At 33.4% G+C, this 11,063-nt stretch overlaps 1 protein-coding gene and 1 long non-coding RNA gene across 2 annotated transcripts; one reads left to right on the top strand and one right to left on the bottom strand.

Annotated features, from left to right (window-relative positions):
* Positions 1 to 6,512: 6,512 nt before the first annotated feature.
* Positions 6,513 to 7,277, bottom strand: LOC110642622 (GATA transcription factor 4). The gene has a single exon (XM_021794732.2). It carries the CDS (start codon positions 7,193 to 7,195, stop codon positions 6,674 to 6,676), a length of 522 nt encoding a protein of 173 aa, XP_021650424.2. The 5' UTR covers positions 7,196 to 7,277; the 3' UTR covers positions 6,513 to 6,673.
* A 927-nt stretch (positions 7,278 to 8,204) lies between these two features.
* LOC110642607 (uncharacterized) lies at positions 8,205 to 10,038 on the top strand. Its single transcript, XR_002492490.2, has 2 exons — positions 8,205 to 9,092; positions 9,711 to 10,038. It is a non-coding gene; the product is annotated as an uncharacterized LOC110642607 (long non-coding RNA).
* The last annotated feature ends 1,025 nt before the right edge of the window (positions 10,039 to 11,063 follow it).

The raw sequence follows: 11,063 nt of genomic DNA, 5'->3' as shown, positions 1-11,063 counted from the left end.
GCCTGAGCATCTTGGTGGGTCAGGGTGAAAACTCGAGCTTGACCCCTACCCTGAGTGGCAAAACCCTGATACTGACTTCTACCTCCTGATCTGCCTCTAAATCCATGTTCCCCTTGTCCTCGGCCCTGTTGGCCACTGAACTGAATGCCTGCCATGCTGGAAGCACCAGGATACAACTGACGAGGAACATTTGCAACAAAATCCTGTGACCCCATTTGTGGCTCACTGAACACGGGGCATTCCCTAGCAAAGTGACCTTGTTGGCTACACCTGAAACATACTTCTGAACCCATCATACAAGGTCCTAAATGTCTTCTTCCACACTGTGCATAAGGTGCCAAGGAGGATCCTGAACTAGACCCAGAACTGCTGTACCCCGAACTGTGACCACTGCTGGATCCGTACCCTGGTCTGAATCCTCGAGATTTGTGTATAAAACCACTCCTCTTATTTCTGCTTCTTCCTCTATAATTAGTTTGGCCACCACTATCCGTAGTACCCATGTGAGGAACACCTGAAGAATCCTCTGCTCTATTTTTCTTTGCCCTTCCACTGTCATCCACAGCATAGCTAATCTCAATCTGTCTGGCTCGATCAACTACCACATCAAAAGATCGACATAATGGCTGTGTTTGCATACCTCTGTCCCAAATTTCTTTAGGAATCTCTTCACCTTCATAGTTTCAGTAGCTCTGCTGTAGGGGCATACCGCCAATTCCGTAAATTCTCAGAGCATATTCATCTACAGACCAGCCATTCTGTCTTAAGGCCTCAAAGGCCCACTGCTTTTGATCTCTGAAGCTTTCTGGCACAAACCGATTGATGAACAGTTCCACAAACTGAGTCCACGACAAACTCTCCATCCGAGGTAATACGTAGTCATTCATCCATTGTCTTGCATAGGCCCCATGACATGCTGCACACACTCTATAAGTCTTCTATCAATCAACTGCAACTCTATTCCTACTTGTCTGCAGGAATCCAAAAACCAATAGGCATCGTCTGACACATCATAAGTACCAGGCACCAACTTCTTGAAATTGATGATCTGTTTGTAAGGTTTCCCTTTTGGTGTGGTGGACTGCTGCTGCTGTGAAGGGTGGATCATATATTGCGCCATCATATCAATGGTTCTCTGCAACCCAGCTAGAGTAGCTACCATGGGGTCCATGGGACCCTGTGCCATAAAATACTGATCCTGAACTGGTGGCAGTTGCTCATCTACTTGAGCAGCTCTAGGCCTCCTACCCCACCTCCTCGGGGCAGGTGCCTCATCCTGTGCTGACACCTCGTCAGGCACATCTGGTTCTGGTGCAGTGGCAGCTCTCCTGCTTCTACGCATTTTCCTGAAATTCAGCAGCATTAGCCCACAACATTCAAAACTACACATTACACAGCTCTATAGACTCATATTTACACACAATATATGAAGCAGAGACTAGAAGCAAAGATGACAATACAAGACAAATGTGGAACCTATTTTCCGCATGTGACTCCTATTAGACTCTTTCCAACACTTTAGACAATTTTTCCCTATGAATCTGGAGCCTAAGCTCTGATACCACATTTGTCACCACCCAACCTATGGGCCGGACCGGCACTAGGACCTGGGCCAGCCTAAAGCCCCCGAGGCCCGTAGTAAGCCTAACTATTCCTTAACCAACTCTAAGGCCCATTTGGGCCCAATTTTAAGAATTCAACCGGACAGAGTCCAGCCATAAAATGAACCTTTCAACGGGGAGTTTTTGACTCACCCGACCTGTAAACACAACATACAATCAATTGGGGAGCTCAGCTCAGCCTCCACATACTCAAATGTCATAAAAATAAATGGGAGCTCAGCTCCCTCATCCAGCCCAACACACATACATAAAATAATAAGTTTACAGGTCTAAATTAATAATTTATATTACAGACTCAATTCAAATAAATATTTCTAATACATGCAGAAATTCTAAGAATTAACAGGTTTATACAAATTTTAATAAACAACCTGCGAGGGAGAAAAGCAGGTTAACCTCAAAAATATCCTCCTGTGGCCTGGAAAAATATTGAACAGGAGTGAGCGTTAGACTCAGAAAGTAAAATATCAATTTTAACCATAATCTATATAACTATCTAAAGCTAATGTACCCTGTAGAGTGAAATGCAACATCAGCAATATTTTCACATCATAACAGCAAAAAGGTAATTTAGAGCACTCACACACCCGATAATATCAAACAATACATATATGGAAGCTAATCCCCTATACAGCTATCTTAATCCAACTTGTGCTAGTGAAGAACTCAGCTCGGACTTCCACTTAAATAACCAAATCGGGGTCCCAGCGAAGAACTCAAGCTGTGTCTATCCCGAAGGACGGGGTCCCAGCGAAGATCTCAAGCCGAGTCTACCCATCCTATCCATAGTCAACACCACATCACACGCACACCAACGCACGCATACTGCTCCAAATTACCACAACAATATCCATGGCACTTTAACAGTTGTGAATGCAACATAAAATGTGCCTAGAGTTTAACTACATAGATATATACATATAAGTGATGCATGGGCATGCATGAACATATAATAATAGTGAAATTACAATTAAAATTAATATTTTACTCACAGACTTGACAGCAATTACTGTGGCAACTGGGCGGAGGAAGAAAGCTGTTCCGACTCACCTGACAATTTTATTACAATCATTTAATAAATTTGACTCAGTACAAACTATGAAAAAGACCAAATATATCCTAAGTCGTGCCGAAAATCCGGCAGAGTCTCCCCTATACCTAGGACTTACCCAACCTGCAAATGGGTTTAAAACACACTTCTATATCCACCAACCATACACCCACAACTCAATCATATCACACAGCCCCTCCCGAGCCCATCCAAACAGTCATCAATCATAATATGTAAAATTACAGTTTAGTCCTTATAATTGACTCTTTTTGCAAAAACTGCCCAAATAAGTTCTAAAAATTCTAAAACTTTGCCCCGCGGTCCTTAGTAATATTAATAAGCTATTGCAAAAAGAATCATAATTTTCTAAGCTACCACGAATATTTTATGAATTTTTAATCTCATTTAAGTACTAGAAATTACGAAAAAGCAAGGTTCGGGTTTACCTATGCCGATTCCGACTCTGAGGACGCGCTCGTGACATCTGACAATGGTGGGGTAGCCAAAATCTTGATCCAATTCGGAGACTTTTTCGGCGGCCAGTCTGTCTGGTCGAAAATTCACAAATCCGAACAACTGTCGAATTTCCACGAATTGAAGATACCTACACGAAGCCCACAGTACGGGAGTTAGTACATAAATTTTACGAAATTTTCTAAGCTCATTTAATGCTCGGAAAAACACTACGAAATTCCCTGGGACCCACCGAAAAACGGTGTCAGAAAAATTTGAAATTTATATCGCCGCGAAGCTCTCGACGAATGGAGCGCTCTGGTACTCTCGATTTTCTCATGGGGTTCAAGGTTTGCGAGAAATCTAACCTAAAAGTCAAAATGGGCTAAAACTTCCTGGGCAAAAATTGGATAAACCGCTCGATGGATTTCGGTATTCTTGGTGTATATGGAAAGCTCTCGACGAGTAGATGGGTTTAGACACAAGACCCGACCCAATCGGTGGCCGGATCGACCGAATTTCAGTGGGAAGACGAAGCATCATACTGCATCGCGTCGCAAGCGCGATGTTTTGCCTGCCTGTGAGGCGCGCCACGGCCGGGTGGCTGGGGAGGCGGCTGGCCGGCGAGGGGAGGTGGGAGGAGAGAGAAAACGGGGGAGAGAGAGAGAGGAAGGAGAACGCGGGTAGGAAGAGGAGAAGAAGAAGAAAAGGAGCCGGTCCGATCCGGTCCGGTTCGATTCGTCCGATCCGATTCGTCCGATCAGATTCAGGATATAAAATTTTGAATTTTTACTCTGCCTTGGGACCGAAAACGAGGCCCAAAAATTCCGAAAAAATTATAGAAAACTCAGAAAAATCTGTAGAGTTTGAATATATTTTTAGTTTTGCCCGTGGTCTTTAAATAAATTTTTAAAAATCATCAAAGTTTTATATCTTCGGAAAATCAAACCCGATTTCGAAAATCCGAAAAATTTCAAATAATTTCCTAAAATTTAAATAAAATAAAAATATTAATATTACTCATAAAATAATAAATTTAAAATTTTGGGGTGTTACAATAACAATTTAATTTAACTTGGATTAGATTAATGTTGTTAATTGAGTGTTAATTATAAAAGGGCAATTTAAAGTTCTTTCTATTATAGATTATTGGTCATTTAATATTGTAGTGTATGATAAGTGGATGAATATTATATCATATAAAGAGATTATTATTTACACACACACATATATATATATATATATATATATATATATATATATATATATATATATATATATATATATATATATATATATATATATATATTCAATTGCACACAGAATAAATGCCAAATAAATATATAGTATAAATGCCGAAGTTAGAAAGCTAATGCAGCTGCAAACCTTATTAAGAATAGAAAATTCTATAAAAGAATACCATGTAGATAATTGAAATTTATAGTCTTATTAATGTAAAAATTACATGCAATACAAGTTTGATAGAATGACTTCATGCAAATAACAACCTGCAGGAAGACAAATAAAGAATATTAGTTAATTAATGAAAGTGATGCCTAAAAGATTAGCATTGTGTCGTAGTTTTTTACTTCTATGAAAACATTAGATTTTAATAAAGGAAAATATAATATAAACTTGCAGTTTATGCATAGAGGATGGCGCGAAAGGAAAGATTAATGAATGTAGTTAACCCTTTGCTAAAAAAGAAAACGACTGCTATGGAGCTTGAGACCGTGAAGGCATTGGGATTTTTAGTTTTGGGTTATTTGAAGAAAAAGAGACACAATAGGCTATGAAAGAAGTTAATAAAAGAATTAAGTACATTATGAGTATTGCAACAACAAAAAAAAAAAAATAAAACTAGGTTAGTTATTCGTAGAGCAAGCATGTAAACACTGTTGGGGTCCAATTATAAGAATTTAATATTTATAATGATGAAATTACGTAAGTTATATGGCTTGATTTCATTAATGTATACGCATGGAGATATAGCTTGTGGTTTTAATGAGTATTTTATACCCAGTTTCAATTTTAATAGGATTCAACCTCATAAGTATTTAATCATCATATTAATAAAGTTAAATAAAGTTGTAAAAATAGATTTTAATCTTAAATTTTTATTTGAAAATTCTCTTATATATTTTAATTATAATTAATTATTGAATAAAATTGTGATTAAAATTAAAAAAAATAAAAAATTGATAAAATTATAAAATTTTAAATAGTAATTTTGTTAAGTTAATCAAAACCATTAATTCTTTGAATATAGAAAAATTGCAATAGTATATTCTTAAGAAAATAAGAAAACAAATTTACAAAATATTTTAACATGTATTTGCTAATTGGTATAGAATTTTTATAAATTTGTATAGAAAAATAAGTTCTAAATATTTACAACAAGTATAGGGTGTAACGCATATTATAAAAAAATTAGTATATATAAATATAGTAAAAAGTATACAATTTAAAATTAGAATCAATTTTAGAAATTTAATTTAAATAGTTAAAATTAAAATATTTGAATTAAAAAGTAAATTTACAAAAATATTAAATTTAACATAATTAGATTTTTAATATAAATAAAAATAATTATAATTTATAACTAATTTGATCAATGTTATTAAATGCACAATTAATAATTAAGCAAGTAGGTCATTAAAAATTAATTAAATATATATAAATTAATTAAATATAATAGCTATTAATATAAATAAATAAATAAAATTAATTAAATTTTAATTGTGTAAAATAAAACTTTAATATTTATTAAATTATATTTAATAAATTTTAATAGTAATATAATGAAAAAAATTTATATAAATGTATAACTCTCTTTATAATATTTATGAAATATTAAGTATATATTTAAAAAAATATATTAAAATAAAAAAAATATGAATCGATTGACTTGACTTTAATTTTAAAGACTTTATATGAATTTTTTAGCTCAATTTTTTTATATATAAAAAAAAAGATTATATTAAATAATTAACCTGACTAATTACATCGATTCACCAATTCAACTATTGAATCAATTAGGTCACGACACTTTATAAATTAAGACCAAGCTAATTCAATAGTTTAACCAAAAGTGAGATACCAATTTAATAATTATAAATTTGATGCACGTATTATACATATGTTTCAAAAAATAATATTATTAAAAATATAAAATTCTAACCAATAATTTTTTTTTCAATGTTATATTTGTTTCTTCATTTAAAAAAATAAAAAAAATAATTTTTTTTAAGAAAATGCGTGCTTATATTCAATTTAAACCTATATATTTAATAGATATATCTAAAAAAAAACATTCAACAAAATTTTCTCAGTCCACAGGTTTGCCTGCTAATTTAGCCTCATTGAATGAAAAAAAAAAATAATAATAGAACAATGTTATATTTACACAAATTAAGTAATGAGTAATCCACTAATTATTATAAAAAACTACAATTAAACTACTTATAGTATTCACAAATAATATGAAATTCAATAAATCAAGAACAAACCTAATAGTTAAATTTTAATCTCCAATACTATATATTATTCAATAATTAATTCCCTTCCTTCTCAATATTTTGCTATGAAAATTGGAGTGGCAGAGACCATTGAAGGTAGGGCTAGCAGCAGGCCGGTACTCCGGCACCAGCCTTCCCGACTTGTACCTTACACCACAAGCATTACACAGCGTTTTCTGCCCCATCGGCCCCATTCTCCATTGCGGCGTTTTATCAGTTTGGCAATGACTGCACCTTCTCTTCTTCTTCATCATCACCACACCTTTGCTCTGTTTCTCATTGGGGAAGCCTACACGAGTCTTACTTCCTTCTGGTTTCTCAAGTGTAGTTTTCTCTTCAGTCATCTGAAAACCAGCCGGAGAGCGGTTACAATGCAGGGTTTCTTTTTCTGGGGTTAAAAACAAATCAGGCAAAGAGATGAAATCGTTGGAGAAACTGGGAAACCATTCCAGGTCCGCTAATGGATCTTGAGGTATACAGAGTTGGCTCTGTGTGCTCTTTTTGTAGTGATCCAAAGCAAGGTCTGGTAGGTCGCTCATATCATCCGCCATTGGAAGAGCAATTTAGACAAAAGAATTGAAAATTACTGTGATATATATAGGAGAACAAAGGAAGCCTTTATTTTTTTTCCTTTTATAAATAATTTATAAATATGTAATTAATTCCAATTAAGGATAAATTTGTCTAGCAAAATCATTCTGGAACACTCATTTAATATGTGATTATCATATACGAATCGTAGTTGCTTAGTAACGAAGTTTTTCTTTTTTTTTTTTTTAATTTTTTTATTTCGAGATTTGCATGCTTAAAAAGGTGGCGGTCCTTGTCTGATGAATCATTTGACTAATGAAAGAGAAACACGTGGCCTAATATTTATCGAGGTTACTTGCACCGACGAACTCCGAATTTGGTAATGTTTTATTTCATTCTTAAATTTAATTTTATTTCAAAAAAGCATATTTCCAAATAAAAAAAAATATTTTATTCATTTTTCCAAAAATTGAAAAAGTACTTTATCCTTTTTTTTTCTCTGCTACATATCCTTAAATTTTTATAGTTAAATTAATTAATATTTATTAAACAATAAAATTAATTTACATTTAATAAAGTTATTATTTATTAAATTTATTTGTAGAATTATTAATTAATTAATTTTTTTGTTAATTTAAAATTTATTAAACTTTAATTGAGTTAAGCAATAAATAAATTCATTTGTCCTTTAAATAATTTCATTTGTAATTTTGAAAAAGATAGAGAAAATGGAATTTTTTTAAAAAAATAAGGGTTAAATATTTTGAAAAATGTGTAAAATAGTAATTTTCTTTATTCATTTATTTGAAAATTGTTATTACAAATTAGAAGAAATTTTTCTGAAATAAAAATAAAATTAAAAAAAATTATTTTAATAAATTGCGATTAAGTGATTAAAATAAATAATTACAAAAATTTAGAAACAGTTGATACAATTAATTTCATTTATTTATATGTTATCAACATCTCCTCTTTTTTCTAAAATTATAAATTTTGAGTCGAAATACTAATGAGAATCAATATAAAAAAATTAAAATTAATCAAATGATAAGTTATTTAAAATTATACTTATGATTAGAAGTACCAAAGTATTTGCCTTCCCTAACAAAATTGTTCAGTCATCGCCCATTAATGGCTTCCCTCACATCATTGTCGCTTCCTTCGCTACGAATCCTTCTAGTTCTACTCCAGCTGCCACCCTCTTCTTCTCGCATAATTATCACCTTACCCCTTCAACAAGCTACTCAGAATCTACACCACATTGAACCATATACATACGACAACGTTAATTCCCACCTTATCCTATAAGGCTTAAATCACTAAGGCTTTTCGACAATATTAATAAATTTCCCACTCCTCAACCACTGAAAGAGAGAAAAACCAACTGCATCAACCACTGCTGGAATTGTCTTCCTCCTGATTTTATAATCCAAATTTTAATTGACTTGCTATTAGTTTTTTTCTTTTTTTTTTTTTCTTTTTTTTTTTTCTGTGTTGCAGCAGCTGAGAATCCCATTCTAATATGCTCAGAAAGAACTGTGAAGAGGGATGATTCAGTGATTGATCCTTTGCAGCTGCGTGCCAATTTGGCAATAAAATATTATTATTCACCGGAGAATATCCAGAAGAGGACAGTTCAATCTGGGTTCAATGAATCAACTCCATCATTGGATGAATAGATCTTTATTTACCCTTCCTGCTAGAGGATGAAATTGGGTCAAGGTTTGCGGTAAAGATTTCTTTAGCAGATGAATCCCTTCCTGATTTCACCGCATCAGCAGTTGGAGACGATGATTCAATGGTCGAGGAGGGAAAGCTTGAAATTACAAGGAAAAGGGACAGGAGGAATAGTTCGATTCAGCTTGTTGGCTTTGTTAGAATGATTCTCACTTCTCAGCAGCTCTCAGTTTTTCTTTGGTAAATTTTCCACCATAAAATTTTTGCGAGATTTGGATACAGTGCTCATTCCTTGTCAATTTTGATATTCTTTTCCTTGTGAATTCCTGTATCGCTATTTTGATCGGTGAAAGCTCTTTTATGCTTTCCAAGAGTACACATTTCATTAATGCATCATGTAAATACCCAACCTTTGTTTTATTTGTTTGGAGGAATGAACAATTCTGGTCTTAACAACTAATGAACTTCCTCTAGTAATGTCGTTTGTTTTTGTCTACACATGCTGTTTTATGACAACATTCAGATTCCTCATATAATATGCAGAAGACAACATCGGTAGAGTCATTCCCTGTCTTTTTTATTAACTTCCAAGTTTATCATTTCACAATAACATTGATTACGCGAAACGCTGTTGACATATGCATGGACTATTATGGATTTGCTTGATATTTGAAGTACTTAAAAGAAACATATTATCCAGGCTAGTAAAAGACACGTAAGAAGTGAACAAGATTCAGATTTTCCAGATACCTTCCTTTGCATCTACGGCATACAAAATAGTTATGAAATCAACTTGCTAACTCATCCCAATTATATTTTGGCTTCTAAGTTTCTTAATATAACTTCTCATCTACGCAGGGCAAAAGAAAACTTCCCAAAGCCTTTTAAAAAAGAAGCAGCAGTAACATTTACCAAAGGAATCATTATTGAAGATCTCTTTCTTATTTAAATCAGATTTATGTCCATTAAAACCTACATTTAAATAGTTTACTCATGGGCTATGGAGACATAGGTAGATTTTGATCATTGTAATTTCATTTTATTGATTTTTCATGATCCTCAACAGATGCAAATTCCTTGACAGTACTTTGTGAGCTAATCAGGGAGAGAATTGGGGTACTGTAGAGTAAACTTATTAAGAATTTTCTTTCTAGTGGTATAAAAATCACAGATTGTATTTCATTGCTGTCTCTTTTGCAAAGACATCGAAGGAGTCAACTGATCCTCTTTTAGTTGGTGATAGAGATGAGGACAATATGCACAATGTTGAAGCTGTCCATTGCTTTGATCATTTTCCTGCCAACTTCCAAGTAATTTCCACAAAATTTTTTAAGGTTATTGTTGTATCAAATTTAGCTCCCAGTCTATATAACACTGGTCATTAACCAAGCTGTTAAGAACCATCCACAGCTTTAATCTTTAATCCTCACAGAACTGGTTGCTTCTTACATCTTCTTGACGTGATCACTAGTTGCAGTCTTTGCTTCATTATCATCCATTTTCTAGTTTTTTACGCCAATCCAGTTTCCTTCAGTATAACTCATTTTGACCCTGATGCAAACAACATGCTCTATGAAGGAGATGCATTAGAATATCAGACTGAACAAAAGAGAAACAGCAGAAATCGAGACCAACACAACAGAATAGAGGAAAAAGTTTCTAACTTCTTATTATCATTTTAACCTCTAAAATACACAGCAATATATAGAAAAAACTTAGCAGTAATCTGTTGCAACAGATTTGCTCCATATCTGCACAAACAGCAATTACTCCTACGAAATAGGCACTAACTATTGACCAAGCAATAATAAGAAAAAAAAAAAAATAAAACAAATTTAAAACAAGTTTAACTACTACAATCACCCCCTTAAACTTGTTTAACACCAATTCTATCTCTCAGCTCATTGAACCTCTGCCGTGCTAACGGCTTTGTTAACAAATCAGCAACCTGTACTTCAGTCTTTACATATTCAAGCTGTATATCTCCACGTTGAACACAATCATGAATAAAATGAATTCTTGTGTCAATATGCTTACTTCTATCGTGAAAAATCGGATTATAGGCTAGTGATATGGCTGATTTGTTGTCAACCTTCAACACTGGTTTGACTTTATCATCACCTCTCAATTCTGCAATTATCTTTTTGTGCCATATCCCTTGACAAGCTCCACCTGTTGCTGCTATGTACTCAGCTTCACAAGAAGATAATG

This window comes from Hevea brasiliensis, chromosome 3 (genome assembly GCF_030052815.1).
Source record: "Hevea brasiliensis isolate MT/VB/25A 57/8 chromosome 3, ASM3005281v1, whole genome shotgun sequence".
Taxonomy (NCBI): Eukaryota; Viridiplantae; Streptophyta; class Magnoliopsida; order Malpighiales; family Euphorbiaceae; genus Hevea; species Hevea brasiliensis.
The sequence above is the reverse complement of the archived record's forward strand: the minus strand, read 5'-3'. Positions and strand labels throughout refer to the sequence as shown.